This window comes from Balearica regulorum, chromosome 13 (assembly GCF_011004875.1).
Source record: "Balearica regulorum gibbericeps isolate bBalReg1 chromosome 13, bBalReg1.pri, whole genome shotgun sequence".
In the NCBI taxonomy this organism is placed as follows: Eukaryota; Metazoa; Chordata; class Aves; order Gruiformes; family Gruidae; genus Balearica; species Balearica regulorum.
This window is the reverse complement of record NC_046196.1, coordinates 10291150-10307523: the sequence shown is the minus strand read 5'-3', so window position 1 is coordinate 10307523 and position 16374 is coordinate 10291150. Positions and strand designations below refer to the sequence as shown.

Below are 16374 nucleotides of genomic sequence, written 5' to 3'. Positions count from 1 at the left end.
TTTTCAGAGGTACCTATGAATGTGTTTGTGAGGGTTTCTGATGCTTCTTGAAATGCCTGAGAGTATTTCCAAGGGTAACAATTTTCACTGCAGCAGTATTGCAGACTCTTCCCTTCCTGCTCTTGCTGAGCTGGGCTGATCCCGGCTGGGCACACACTGACATGTCCCCTAGAGCAGGAGAGACCTGACTGCTCTGATGGCTGCTTATTCCTGTGATCTCTGACAAATGGAAAATCCAAATGTAAATGACTGCATGAAGTTGTTTAGTCAACAGTTGCTTAGTTGCCTGATTAACAGGAGGCTAAAGGCTTTGAGTAGTACCAAAGTGATACTGACGCAATAAAAAGCACAGGAGCTACGTTGAATACATGTATGTTCTTTACTAAAAGTTTTATGTAGAGATTAGTATACTAAAAATTGAAGCAAAACAGATGATTACAGAAATACAGTATTGTTACCACATAGCAAGAAACAGCATATCCAAACAATTTCTTTCTGATACTAATCATGTAATAAATGAAAGGCCTGTGTTAAGCCTATTTTAGGACTGGCATTAAAATTATGTGAGAGTTTAGGATAAAATCTGATACGAGTATGTGAATTTCTTAAGAGGAGTATCAGGAGACACTCTGTCAACTTTGCTAAGACTTATCCAGGATCTTAAATATTCTCCAAGAAATGAAAAACATGTTCTTATTGCATCATTACAAGAAATCTCAATGCTGTTCCAGTAGCAGCAGCGGCCAGACGCTGTTAGAGCAGCTTTAGAGCTATAAACTTCTCTTTCTAGTGTTGTCTCTTTGCAGTATATAGGTTGGATTTATAAGCTTCCCCCCGCCAACTTTATTGGATATCACCTAGTTAAAAAGATTAACAAGAGTAGAAAATTCTAAGCTGCTCTTGCAACTGATTGTGGTAAGGTATCACTGAAGGTAGCATATTCTACTTTGAATTCACAGTTTGTTTTTTTTTTAAAGATACTTGTTTACAATGAATGACATAACCTATGCATTTAGTGGTAACTTAGAAAAATGGAACAGTATGGAAGTGTATGTTCTGGTTGGCTTCCATATCTGTGTGACAAAGAAGCTGGGATTATTTTGATGGATGAGTCCCTTGTTGTGAACTCTGTGTAGTGTGATAATTAGATGACTTGACTTTATGAAGTCGTATACCACAAGAGGGAGTAGACAGCTATTTGTAAGTAATGCTGCTACGTACAATCCAGATCACAATGCTAAGGAAGTGTAACTGTTATCAAATGAAGAAAGACTTCGAATATTTTTCTGTAATCTCAGTAATACATTTCTATCATGAGGTAAAATACAAATCTCCCACTTTCATCAGAGACCTATTTAAAACTAGTAAACCACAGACAGAAAGTTAGTGGAAGGTCATGAAGTCCCTGTCAGGTTAAAAGCCAAGCAGGTTGAAGGGATTTCCCAAAATACACAGAAACTGTAAGCATCTGTGAGACAGTAGAGGCTTGCCAGCCAGGTGTGAAAAACCCTCTGTGCTTGTCTTCAGAAGAACGTTCAGGTTTGCCATGTTACAGGTAAGAGAGACTCACTTTCAGAAAAAAAGTAAAATCCCATTTGCCTTCTAATATTTGTTTATTAGATTTCCCCCTCCACCTCCCCAATAGCATCCTGAAGTAGGCAGGGTTTGGTCCCAGTGCCTCACTCTGTTCTAGGCAGGTCTCCAAGAGCTGCAGGAAGACAGAGCTATGAAAGCATGTCCTGTTCTGCATAAATAAACCTCTGTGCTTTCCTTCACATTTTATTTTCCTGCCAATAAAACTGACTGGTATATTTCTATGTGGGTTTTCATTTCTGCCCCCTAATAGATAGTGTAGAGTTTTGCTTCTCTCATTGTACACCACAAAACTGTTCACACTAGTACTTTATAGAAAGCAATGGTTCTGTCTCTTAAAAATACAGATGTGAAATACAGCCTACATTGTGGCAATGCCTGCCAGCAGTTTTGCAGTGCAAAATTATGATTTTTTTTTGTTGGTTTGGGTATAGTATACTGAGAATATTGAAAATCTTGCCGAACTGCAAGAGAATTCTGTTCTTTTAGCAAAATACATATTTACTCTCATCTACTTAGCAAAAAATGCATACTTACCTTATCATGTGCATATGACTCAGTAATGGTATAATTTATACAGCAGTAAGAACCATATAATTACTTCCCATCTCAATATTAATTATAATTGTGTCAATCTTTGGAGTGTTGGATGATGATTACAGTTGAAAATTATTTAGTATTTACAGAAAATCTAAGTGCAATTTTAATAATTTGGATGATACTTCCTTTTAAACACAAGTATATATTTACTATACTCACTTTTACCTATCCTTCAGTGGGGGTAGTAAACTGAAGTCCATTTTATCAGTGTAAATTTCTTTTTTTTCAGTGAAAATACCTCTTAAGAGATTTAGTGGAGATGAGCCTCTGGTAACTCTGCTAACCTAGTACTGGTTGAAGATGTAGTCCTTGTGTGGAGATAGGGTGCTTATGTAAGCACCATGTAAGATTTAACTCTCACATCTGCAGTTTACCTCTGCTGTTCCTGCTAGTGTGCATCTCCAACTTGTATGCAGTTATCATATGAATGTGTGAGAAGTCCAGGTCTATGAATAAAAGATAGATCTGTGCATAGCAAAATTTCAGTGAAAAGGATCATGCCTAATAAAAAAGGTTTCTGCACAAAGTAACTGTGCATGCCAAGTCCAGCACCTATTATTTACATCACACTAATGCAATTACTAGAGGTCAAGGTCCTTTGTAATGCTACAGGCTCCTTACCGAAGAAAGAGACCAGTTAGTGCTTGAAAATGCAGTCATGCATGGGAGTTGGCATGAAGCATCTTCTGGGATTCCAGACACTGCCCGTCCCTTGGCTATAGCAAGTCCCCGTGAAGGGCATGCAGCTCCCAGGCCTGCACGTGGCTGTGGCACAGCTTCTGTAGGTAAAGCCAATTGGTGTTTGGGGCTCTGTTGCCACCCCTCCATCACTTGCCACTGGTTTCTTTTGAGGAAGACTTACCAGCAGACTTTACAATGGTGTGGAAAGCCTGGTACCGGCCAGGCTTTCCAAAGGGAAAATGTGACTATCAAAATATTATTCTCCTTTTTCTTTTGCTCCTATATGGTACTGATAGTCATGTTTTGCAGGTGGTGGTCTGTCTACTGACATATATATTTAGACAAAGAATTATTTAAAAAATGCTTTGTTGCCAAGACACTGAATGAAATGTACTAGTGACACCTACAAAGACACCAAAATGCTCTTTTCCCTTCTGCTCTAAAACATGCAAAGTATCATATAATCAACAAGTAGGCTTGACTGGATAACATGTATCTACATTAAGAGTGGCTGATTTCAATATGTTTTGAAATGCTTCAAAAGGTCAGATGCACTGCTTGTCACTGCTGCTCTTTTATGCTGTGTGATGTCATGGAACACTTTGAAGCACAAAGAGGGAAGTTTAGGTAAACTTTCAAAATGGACTGTAAAAAATAAAATCCCATTGCATCCCTGTTTAAAGATATAAAATAGATAAAACTTTCAAAGGTTTTATTCTTCCATTTAAATGTTTTTGTTGATCTGAGTTCTTCAGAAGAATTGAAGGAAAGAGCCACTTTTATTCATATGATTTGGTTCAGAAGGGTCTGATAGTCAGTGGAAGAATTTTTCAGTACTTCCATTGGAACAAGTGGGATGGGGATATTCTGTTCACACACCACTGTCTCATACAGGGGAGCAGCCTCCAGAGTGAGAGACGACAAAGAGATGGATGAAATGGGTTGCTGCAAGTCCTGCAGCCTGACTGCATAATTTGCAGCCTGTCCTGTAGTCCCAGATGCTGCTGCTTCTTCCAGGCTAATGTTTATAGATATTTCATTTCTTTGACAAGGGTCTGTTAGAGAATACGGGGGGGGATCATCTGTGGGAATATATATTTGTGTTGCTCCTGGCCCCACACATTCATCGTAGCTGAAAGAAAAAAGGAATTTCTCATTAGATTCCTGTGAAAAATGCCACAGTACGTTATTTTCAGCATAACAGGGGCAGGTAAAGTGAGAAGAAAAGGATCATCTGGTGTTTTGTTCCTCAGCCCACATCCTTGCTTACCCTGTCATGTGAGACACTTGAGAGCGTAGTACTTACAAGCACATCTCCAAATACCTAAAGATAATCCCAGAGGTTTCAGTGAAAGTTCAGACTCTATCCTCCTGCATGAAAGCAACATCTGTGGCAGCACCATTCAGCTGAGGTGCCTGGGGATAAGCCCAGCTCCTTACAGCCAGTTACACAGGAGCAGGAGGAATAATACTGCTGGCTTACACAAAGCTGTGCATGCTGCACCAGTCACCACAGGTGCAACACAGGAGGGCTTCATTCCTGCTCTCAACTGCTTGTAAGTAGCTAAGTTAGAAAATAGCTTGGGGGAAAAAGGAAGTGGTATTGCCATTTTACAGTTATGAAATAAGGCACAGAGAGCCTTAGATGGAGTCTAAAGTAGAGTATCACATCAAATGCTGTCCTTCTGACTTGCACGTCCCTGGTGCTCAGCCAGCAGTTACATGCAGCGGGTTGTCTGGGTTGCAGATCTGTGCTGGCAGAGGCAGGAGGATTTCTTGCTGAGGTGCAGAGCTGTGATGAATAATCTTGACAGACTCATGCTGGTCATTCTGAGACTCTGCAGATGCCCCGTCATGTTCCTCCCAAAAAGGAGGAATGCGAGACAGACCAATTTGTGGGATTTCCATGAGGAGCCAGCTCAGGTCTATCCAGGCTTTGTAGTTCTGTCTGTGCTGCCAATCTAGAGCTAGGGCAAACTATTACCTCCTTGCTCCGCTATCACACTCAGTGCTTGCTGTCCCGCTGTGACTGCAGACACCTTAGGTTGGAGCTTGGACTGCACAGCCTAGGGAGGCCCAGAAGGGGTAAATAATGAGCCTAGATAGACTGGCATGTCTTTGTGCTTGTGTTTTTCCCATGTTCTATGTTGCAGGAAGGAGACGGGAATGGACAGAGCGGACATGAGCAGGCTCCATGTGGTTGTACTGTGCTGCATTGGCACTGCCCAGCCCTTTGAGCCTAAGGGCTCTGCAGAGATTGCACTGTTGCCGGAAGGAGGGCTGAACCAGAACTGGGAATCTAGTGTGTTACCTGGGTGGTCCACTCTCTGGCTATCCTAACATTGCCTGTTTATCCACAAACAAAAGCTGATTCCACTTTTGCTATCAAACCAGCCCAGGTCTAGTGGTCTAAAGGAAGGTCTTGTTTTCCTGGCTACAGGCAAAAGTGAGGAAGAGTCATAATATCATGATTTTAAATGTTAGACCTGTTTTGTTTGTGGCTGCCTTGTTCAACTGTTTTGGATCATTTTAAATCCAATTCTGAAGGAGGGAATGTTTCCTGTGGAAAAAAAACCCAAAACAAACAACCTTTGCCTACTCAGTTAACCTGAAAAACAATTCTGCTGGAGCCAGACAAATTAAGAACCCATTTCCTCAACCACTCTAACTGCAGTGCTATTAAGATCTAGGATATTTCCTGAAACTTAGGATATTTAGCATGTGTCTTCTCAGTAGACTACAGGCAGTCATTCTGCCCCTGTAATTGCATTACTGCCAGGCTAAACCTAAGCTAATAAACCCTACTTGTAGACTCTAAGTGGCTTGCAGCAGGGTAGCTTGCATTGGTTAGAGTGAGCTCAAATCTACTGCAAAAAATACTTGGTTCTCCTGCATTCATTCATACCATCAGAGTGCTCTTGATGATTTTGATGGTATTGTTCCTAGTCTAGGTGATGGAAGTGGCTTTTGGGGAAGGGAAAGGTAAGAAAGTGAAATATTAGTACTAGGTTACTAAATAACTCAAACATCCACAGGTGTTTTTATTTTTACCTCCCTCTTATCTTTTTTCATATTCATGAAGACAATGGTTCTAAATTCAGACTAGAAAATTTCAATTTTCCCATCAGAAAGAATGGTATTTAAAAAACATAACTCTGTTCTGAAGATCCTGAATAGGGCTGCTAGATACTTCAGAAACAAGTCCCAGCATGTAGGAGGTTCAACTGGTTTTGTATAAGCATGTGGAAAAGATTTCAGTCCAGCCTCTGCTAAACCCACTGAAGCTTTCAAGCATACCTGATATTCTTTCCAAAGATCTTAGACCTCAGTTAGGGATTGAGGACCCGATGTCCTCAACTCTTCACGAACTCAGAGTAAAGGAAGAGCTGCTCTTTGCAGGATTACTTATGATGAGCTCCATCTTTACTTAATTTACATTTTACTGACCCAAGACACAGTGAATTTATTTAAAATCTTTCCACAGATTTTGACTGACTTAATCAGGCTAATGAAGAGCACCTACTGGGTCCTTTTACCATAGTAAAACAGTTTCAATTTTGAAAAACCCACAGTAAAGTGAGTTTCAAGGTGGAAAACTTTGAATCCTTTTGCTGAGACACAAAAGGAAAGAAGTTTGTCTACTGATTCTGGCCTCGGGCCCAGTGCAAGGGAAATCTGCCACAGACCTAAAGGAGAAATGGGCATAGTATGAACCTTCTACTTACTGTTGTTACCTGATCATCTGCATTTCTTTCCTTTGGATTTAATTTAATATTTAATTTAATATCTTTCATGGACCATAGATCAGCTGTGTAGAACTAAAATGCTCGGTGGGATAAATAACAAAATGATTTTTTGGGAAGGAGACTTTTAAGCATCAAGACAAATGGGTATCAAATTGGGGTATTCAAGACTTTTGTGCCATTTTAGTGTTTAGTTCCAAATATCAATATATTAGTGTTAGGGCACTTTTTCTTCATACATATGATGGATAAAAAAAGAATTCTTTCTTTTTGTCCAAATTTGAATGCAAGTAATGTTGTGTGTTGTGTCCGTGCATTCCCCCCCCCATTTCTGGCAATTAAGTGCACATTTTAAAATTAAATAGGGCCATAAGGAACACATGCCAGATTTTCAATTAAGGAACTTTTTGGCACCTTCACAGCTGTACCTACAGATCGTTGTGGCCAAGGAGGCAACTACAAATCATTCAAATAGTTGGGTTTTTTTTTTTATAACTTCTTTTATTTCATTAGCAATTTATGATCTTGATAGTTTCCCATATTCTCTTCTAAGTGTGGTAACGATGACATTGCAAACAGCTATTGCTATGATACCAGTAGTGGAGCTATAGGTAAGGTTCCTAGCATTTTTTGTTGAGGATAGAAAGGAGATGAATTAAGGTCATACAAGCAACTTTATCTTTTTACCCCTAGTTTCTGAATGTTTTGCTTTCTTTGTTCTGCCCTTGTTTAACAGGCTCAGTAATTTGGTTGTGCTTTGAGTGGTGGTATAAAGGTATTCCTGTACAATAACCAATGAACTATCAACATTATAAGCTTGAATTTTGTTTTGCAAACAGGAAATTACAGTCTCTCCTTCAGAGAGACCATAATATGTAAATTTATGCATCTAGTCTTTACCAGATCTTTTTTTATTAGAGGATTCTAAGCAAGTATTATAAGTAGTAATACACAGTTCGACAGGCACCCACTGTCCATATATGTTGGTTGGAAAATAATTTCTCAAAAGATTTAAATGATTACTTATAAAAAAGTGTAATAGCAATCATTTCTTGCAGTTGATTACCATGTACTGATTTGAGTGATACTAAATTCTTACTGTTCTCTTAAAATAAAGCTTCATGTTTGAGGAGAAGAGGTGAACGGACTCTTGCATTTTACTGCAGTGAGCTGTGTATCAGTGGTACTGCTAAGTTGTCGTGCAGTGCAAGATTTGCACCTTTGACACAGCTTTGAGGTTTGTTTCTTTTTACTTGCAAAGAATGCAAACTAGAATAGAACGAAAGAGCTGCTTTCCTATCATCTAGTATAGAGACCTCGATACCAGAGGTACTATGTAATGATAGCTAGCACTAAAAAGAACATAAATGCATCCATAACAATCAGTAATGATGATTCCTAATACTAAAATTATACTATTACATGCAAGTCACTTAAGTGTGGTAACTAATGCTGTCGATTTCAGCTGAGAAGGTGGCAGCTTTAAAGCTCAGTGATGTGTAAAGCTGTGGTTTCAACATGAGCCAACATCCATGTCATTGTAAGGAAGTGTCCCCTGCCCTGTTGCATACTCCCACTGTTTTCCTTGTGCTACTTCCTCCTAGTCACGATCCCCAATCTGGAGCTAAATAGGCAAAAAGGTTGCGTGCATGGGTTTTTGTGCACGTGTGTTTGTGTTTGGTTTTTCTCACTTTTGTGTGTGTGTGTGTGTGGTTTTCTGGGCCAGATTTCTACTGATTTAGCTACCTGAGTTGGAAGTTCACAGCATAGTCTGCCATTGGGCATTAATGTAAAACAAGGGAAGTAGGAGAGATGGGGGAAGCGGGGTAGGTTTTAGACTACAGCACACGGGCAGAACTTATTAGCCGTATCATAAAAGCACAGCCTCAGTAACTGCTAAGGGAATGACACCTACATATATATGTGTATATTATATGTTTTGCAATTGAAAATGCAAGAGCGTGACCTTGTATGACTTCAGTAGAAAAACAAAAACACTTGCTAGTCTCTTGCAAAAAATACAATGATAGTTATGCTTTATCTGAGAGATTCAGTTCTGTGAAGTTATCGTACTGTAAAGTAGCTGATGCTTGAAATTCAGTACAGCAGTCACCGGAAAATCCTAGACAAGAAAGCAAATGCTTTTGAAAAGTATTGTGTTACCATAACTTAATAATGGCCCACAGGAATTCATTATACTGCATCTCATGAATATCATATGTGTCTCAGCCCTGAAAAAAATCCTTGGTTACAGTACTTCAGTACTTGTGCTGAATTCATTTTAATCCTTTTTATTTTTTTTTATTATAGTATCTTAATGTTCAGTGTACCTTACAGGCAGTCAGAGGAAGAAGGGCCCATGAAATGTGCTGTTGTCTACTTTTTTTCTTTTTTGGCCTTGTTTCTTGTCAGAATAACTCCATTGCCATTGTAGACTATGCTATTGAGGTTTTAAGGGATAATTATACTAGGAAAGGCAAGGAAGGCTGATGTCTGTAAACATAACTTTATCGCATATAAATGTGATCTGCAAAGAGAAGAATATTGCTTAAAAAATACAGCAGCTCGTCAAGCTGACTTTGTTGACTCAGAATGTTGGAGGGGGGAACTTCATGAATTTGTCAGGTCTCATTGCAGTATTAGGATAGGTTTGTTGCTAAGGAAACCCAAAAGAGCTTATTTAACTAGCTGTCATTCATAAATTATGACCCACTCTGTGGGGAAAGATAAAAGTTCTGCTTTTTTAAGGTGCAAAGAATAGCTAGTGGAAAAAAAGGCAAATCTGGGGAATAAAGAATTCTTCTTTGTCAAATAGATGTATTTTTGTTTTTCATTCATGTGTTGTATGTTATGACTCTACTCTCTGGACCTAGGTAATATTACATGAGAACTCTTTACTATGACTGATCCCAAATTACAGTGGGTGAGGGGGTGAGTAACAAACATGTAACACCCAGAGGTAACAGCCCACAGGGTCAGCCAAGCCAGCGCCCTAAAGGAATGATCCAATGCTCCATAAAAATCACTAGAGAATTTTCTGGAAATGTTTTGTCACACATGTTTGAAATGCAGCTGTTTAAACAAGGGGGAGACTCCTCTCCAGGTACTCTGGAGGAACCTCTCTCTTTTTATTAGCTGTAGAGCAATGCTCATCTCCTAACTTAATTGACTTTTAAGCTCCCAGAGGTGTGGTAAATTCACCTCCAAGGTGCCTGCCTGATCTTGGAGTAGGTAACCATGAACAAATAACATTTCTGTTTTTTATTTTAATGTTTTTTAAATAGTAAAAAATGTAACCCAAGATGTATTGTTCAAGGAAACATCTAAGGCTTAAGTAACTTAACCCTTGAAGAGACATGAAAACCTGGAATTAATTTTTTTCTACCTTTTTTTCTGTTCATAGTTATTTCTGGAATTTCCCATTCTCCCCAACTACAATGGGACTATTTGTGTTAATAAGCACTAAAAATCTGGATCTTTATTTTGTACTATGTGTCAAGAAAATCTTGAGAAAGTTGTGGCACTCTGATGAATACATATTCCAGATGAAAAATGAGATGTAAACAGTGTTTTCATGAGAACATATAGCAGATAGCATTTGAAACTGATAAAATACAGCTTAAACATAATTGTGCAGCTTTAAACAATTAAGATAAATGTTTTATTTAAAAGAAGTAATTCTATGATGAAGATTTTATATGATACATTTCAGCCTGGCATTCATTTTATATATAATGAATATATATATATTCATATATACAGTGGATGGGGCTTTGGGCAAAGTGGTCTAGTGGAGGGTGTCCCTGCCTGTAGCAGGAGGGTTGGAACTAGATGATCTTTAAGGTCCCTTCCAATGCAAACCATTCTATGATAAGAACAACCACTTGATCATAGGTGTTTAGTCTCTGGATTTATGTAAACATTATACAGTAAATGACAGTGAAACTGTGGGCACTGGTTGAGTAATAATAATCAGTTAAGTAAATTTATTTCAAAATAATCTCTTGTAGCCTCCCAGTCCATGGAGCCATACACAAACAGGCTTCTAAACAACAATACCAATTTTTGCATGCCAGCAGGCATGCTTAGGACCTGCTAATATTTCAGAAAATTTGCCATGTAACGTGTTTTAGGATCATATTCTTAGAAAAGGCTTTGCTTTATTCTAGGAATGAATTCTGAGGTTTGTGGGGTTTTTTTTATATGCAGCAATAGTTTGCACTTCTAGAGTGAAACTGGGACAGGTGTAGAGAAAGTCTGGTCAGATGATGTAGCATCCCAACAGATATTTTCGATGACAGAAAGCTACGAGAACTTTGTGCCTTAGCTTCACAGCGTGCAGGCTGAGGTGTGGGAAGATTTTTTTGGCTACAAATACAACAAGCAAGTAAAGAGAAAGGCATGGGTATTTAAGAGGAATGGAAATGCAACAAAAAGAAACAATCACACAATGGCTATGAACAAATTTAAGCTGGAGATAAGAGTTTGCCATAATAGTTAGGAATTAGATCTGTCCTTAGGTATTCTGGAATGAGTATAACATGAACAAAAATGATCCCTGCAAACTATGTTATGGAATAGGTAAATTTCTATTATGAATTATTACTTGCAGCAGCAGGGGTGGGACTGGGTAACTGCAGAAGATCCTTTCAAGCCTATGATCCTCTGACTGAAATGGCTTCCTGGATTATCTGTTAGTAGAAAATAGGAAGATGAGGGCAGCTTAGGGGAGAAGCTGTTCATAGAGCAGATATAACTTGATGGTGCTGCCACTGGTATGGTAGCATTCGCATCAGCTGAGAATCTAGCTTAGGGCAGGGCTCTGCTTAGAGATATACCAAAGACAGCTGAAGCACTAGTCTAGATACTTGTTGGGATCTCACTTGTATACTCTGACCTCACAAGGGCTGGCTTAATGTCAGGCACTAAGGCAACCTCCCTGTGCTCGATGGGCTGTGAAATGTGGGTGTTGTGTAAAAGTCCATTGACAGCAGAGGGCAACTAACTAATCAAAAAGCAATTAACTTGCTGCTATTCCTAATTAATATTACACAATAAACTAGGATGTGAAGGGAGGGGCTTTGGAAGGTCTCGTTGCTCAGAATTTGGAGTCAAAAGAATTGAGAGTTTTATGTCATGATTTCCAGTGGATTTAATACTGTCATACTTCCAATGTTGGGTGGTTTTTTTTTTGTTTTTTTTTTACTTTACTGACTGAAAATCTCAGTGAGGGTACTGAAGTGAGATCTGGACAAATGTCCATGTCGTGCTTTCCCAACTGTTATTGTAATGTGCCAAAAGCTACTTACCTTGCATGCTTGCAGGAAAAGTGGCCTTGGCAAAGGAATCCGCACAACGTAGCAAGTTTTTATGTTAGTTTCCTGCAAGCCTAATTCTGTCTTTCAAGAAAATCTAGAAAGCTGGTTCAAGCCTTCTTCCCTCTGATACAGCTAACTTGCTTCCTCAGAAGTAGGGGATGGAAAGTATGTCTTGAAAAAGAAAGTACCTTAAGTAGTTTGGATTTTTTTTTTGGTTTTCATATTTAGAGGGAAATTAGTATCTGTGAGACATGAGCATTTCCTTTTGCCACTTTAAAGTAATTTTTAAATGGATTTGCCCATTTAACCAATGCAGACTGAATGTGGGTATTAAGAGTACTGGAATTTATCAAGCATAAACAGACAATTTTCTCTACAATTGATCCTATATAGATTAGGCAAGATGACCAGATGAGGTAGAGTGAGCACACTGAAAACAAACAAAAAAACCCCCCAATGTGTTCTAATGTGAATACTAGGATAATGGGTGACTAACACATTTCTGTCATAGTGCACCCTGCAGGACACATCTCAATGTGAAATAGAGAGAGGGCTTTTGTGGCTTCCATTAAAACTATTCCTGAAGCTAAATCCCTCCATCTCGCTCAAGAGTCATTCCTCAATGATGTTCTGTATTAGACAGTCATGAGTCACAGATGAAAAGGCGATAACCTTGGTTGCCTAAAGCTCTGTACATACCATTAATATCCAATCACTAAGGAGTGAAAAAGCACTTAGTCAAATGGCGTGAGATACATTTCCTCTGGCCGAAAGGTGAAAAGTTGATAAAATTCCTTTCGTGCAGGGAACCTTGAATGTCCTCATTGTTAGGATTTTAGAGACTCTAATCAAGAATATGCAATTGTTTTTAATTTACTCGATCTTGATCCTTGATTGGTACTGTATTTCAAGCCATTTAAAACATGTAAGCTCAAATTATTTATAAACAGCTTTCTTATTATGTGTATATAAAAAGATAATTAGGAAAGCTCACTGTATCTGCATGTGTTACAATGAACTCTGGGCTCAGTGAACATGAGTATGAGCTCACGATTTCTATCTATAAAGGTATTATCCACACAGTGTCCAAAGCATGTGTTTGGGATATGTAATATGACAACTACAGCCATCTTGATCAAACTCCAGAAGACTCTTTTGATTAAAGGTCTGCTGCCTGCCATATAACTCCAAATAATACTCTTGGTTGTTTTTTTTTTTCTTTTTTAATCTTAAAAGCTTAAAGATACTAAAAATAAGATTAGATTATTTTACTTTTACTGGAAAGCCTGTAAATCCAATATTTGCCTATTTGCTCAACATTCACTGTGACAGTATTTCTTTCAAAGTCATATTTACTATGGTGGTAGGTAGGCTGTGGCAGGGAGATTGTTCTTATATTTTGTCCTGGTTGAATTTGAACAAATTTTCTAATTTGGAGGGAGAAGAATTCTGTGGTTTAGAATTGTTGCTAGATCACCTGGATCATCTTTCTCAGATGACTGAACTTTCTTGGAAACAAATACTTTGTCATCTCTGGTAACACAGACTATAAAACATTAACTTAACTTCCAGCGCTGCTACAAGTATCTGTACATGTATAGAAATAGGCTTTAAAATACAGACCCTTAATATCTTGAAACTGCTTAGTTCATGCACACTATATTTTGTTTTTATATTTCCCTTCTACACTTCATGTAAAATCAATCTGACAGATGCTAACAGAGATCTGAGATTCATTAGAAAGTCATTAATTATCCTAAAGGGATGTTTATGGATAGGAACAGTGTATATTTTGGGCTGTCAAGACAAATTGTGACCAAATGGCTTTTCTGTAACTACCCTGCAACTACAGCAGGCTAATGACAAAACTCAGTGAACGGTGTTCCTCTAAATCTAATGTAAAATGTAATGTAAGAAAGTGGTTAGTGGAAGTGTCTATGGTGATAATCAAATTGAGCCTCAAATGAAATTTGTGATTTAGATATCAAAGCAATTAAATTATTAACATCCCAAGGCATTTTCATAAATGAATTTCCCAATTAAAGTTTTTATATAAATAGTATTTTGCATTGGACTTTCAATTGGAGAGTTGAGAGTGGGCAGTCCTGAACAGTTAGCTCTCCCTCCGCCATAGATATGGGTATTCTGACTCTTTGTTTCATCAGCCTTCCCTAAAATTCCTCTTCCACTTATTTCATAGTTTAAAGCCCAACTATAAAATCTAATTAAAACATTCTAAACTAATTATAATAACTCCCTTGGCCAAACAGAGGTGTCATGCTTTCTACTGAAATAATTTCAGAAAGTATGGTTTTAGCAAAAATGGTATGTTCAAGAATACTTGGCTCCACAGTTGCCTCTTGCAGGCTGTATTAGAACAATGTGGTTAAATGAAGCTAATGCATGTGGCAGCAGGGCACTAGTTTTCAGTCACTGAATTCTTTCACTTCAAATACGTGTTGAGAGTTATTTGCCAATGCAGTTGCTTTCCCTGCTGCTCTTCATTTCTGTTCTGTTTATGCTACAGTTGTGTTATTAGCTTTTGGGCATGCTAGTTTAGCTTTAATTTACGTCTTGCACTGCATGAATTAGAAGGAGGAATTGCATTAATTTAGCCAGTGCTACGTTTCAGTAGACCTCATCTTCAAACCTCATCTATCATATGTAACAAGATTGATCCCAGTGAGTTAGTATTTTAAATGCACAAGGTCAAGCATGTCTTGTTTATGCTTCAAGGCCATGTCTGACAGTCGGTTTTGCTGCCATTAGCACCCATCAGTCCAAATAATCTCCATGCTCTACTAATTAGAAAAAATACACTTCAGTGTTATGCCATGGAGGACAGTGTAAAGGTAGCTATACAGAAAATTTTCAGGTTCTTTCATAATACAAAGTATTCATACAATGCTTCTCAACCAATGCTTTTCTGACAGAAAGTTACAAAGGACTATATAATGTATTAATAGTAGGTTTAAGTGTCTCTCTACGTAGCTTTGCTTTTTCAGCCATCTGCTAAGCTCTACTTTTCCTGAAGTCTTCTCTGAGTTGTGTCGCTAAGATGTAAAACTTCGTAAGATTTTGATGATTTGCTGAAGCTACTTCTAAAATATTTAACTATGGTAGCAGTGAGAAAGCAGCAAAACCATTAACAATAATCTTTACTTTTGGCCTGTGATGCAGAACTGCAGTTAATGGGATGAGCAGTGATTCCTTGTGTATGCAGTCAGATCTTGGGCCCCTCAGGGAAGGGAGTCAGATCTTGGGTCCACTCAGCCTAGAAGGGAACTTGAGGAGGCAGTGGTTGGACACCTTTTGTCTCTCTGATCCTAGTACTGATGTCCCAGGATAGTTTCTTAGAACAAGGCAGCACACAACATAGTTAACTTGTGTGCCAGGCTTATTACAGAAGTAGCTGGAGAATTTACAGGAAAGCACAGATCATCTAGTGTTATCCTGTATCATTTGTGTCTCTCCTTCTAAACAGAGAACTCCATAGAGGTGGAAAATCCTTCTTTGGGCCTGTTTCAAACTGGAAATGGAAGGAACCTTTGGTATAATCTTAGGAGACCTGTCTACTAAAGAAATATGTTCTCAGAGCTTATTCACACGAGTCTGAGCCTGTTCTCAGAAATCTGGCCAACTGCCCACTCAAGCTGTTGCTTGGGTGTCAGCTGGCTGGCTTTTATTAGTAAAGACTTGTGGGTGTGGGTCCAAAAACCAGTCTAAATGCCGAAGTGGATTTATATGAAGTTCTACAAATATAGATGCCAGGCTCAGAATAATTTTTCCCATAAGAGCTTTCTGCTAAAATATTTACACCATCTCTAAAAGCCCATTTATTATATAGTATGACTCTGTAATACATGAAGAGTTGCTTGTAGAACATACATAGAATAGAAACAGCAAAGGTCTATATATTGTATGTTCATGCTACTGACTTGCTCTGTATTGTGTCTGGATACAAGCAATCAGAAAAGGGCTGATCTTATGAGTATATTGGGTTAACTCAAAACACAGTCTGCTTAAAAGGAAGAAAAGAAAAAAAAAAAGAGGAGGGGCATGGCTGTTCAACCATTATTTGCTGTTTGTAAGATACAGCAGTACAGAAAGCCTGAAGTGATGTTCTGTTTAAAACGATTTCTGTTGGTTAATTGGAAGGAGTAACTGAATTCCTTCATGTATTAACCTCAAGGTGCTTGAAGAACACAGAGGAGATATAGATGGCTTAAAGTATGACTCTTGTCACTCGTGCAGACCATTCTTGTATCCTGTGAATGCAGGCACACAAATGTGAAAGAAGCTGCTATATAATTTCTGGAATAACTGTCTTTGGGCAATGTTACCTCCACAGGCAATTAGAACTGCCTGATATTTGATGGACACTCTTCTCCAAAGATGCTACTACAATCCAGGCAACTGTGGCTCTCCAGAGCAGGTTT

General features: G+C 38.5%; 1 protein-coding gene across 4 annotated transcripts in view; it reads right to left on the bottom strand.

Moving 5' to 3' along the window:
• Positions 1-1594: 1594 nt before the first annotated feature.
• The window catches only part of BEAN1 (brain expressed associated with NEDD4 1), a 60190-nt gene continuing 45410 nt past the window's right edge, over positions 1595-16374 (bottom strand). For all 4 annotated transcript variants that reach the window (XM_075765670.1, XM_075765672.1, XM_075765674.1 and 1 more), the window contains one exon: positions 1595-4006. In XM_075765670.1, coding sequence (XP_075621785.1) covers positions 3658-4006 — 349 coding nt within the window. In that variant the 3' untranslated portion in view covers positions 1595-3657. The remainder of the gene's footprint in view (positions 4007-16374) is intronic.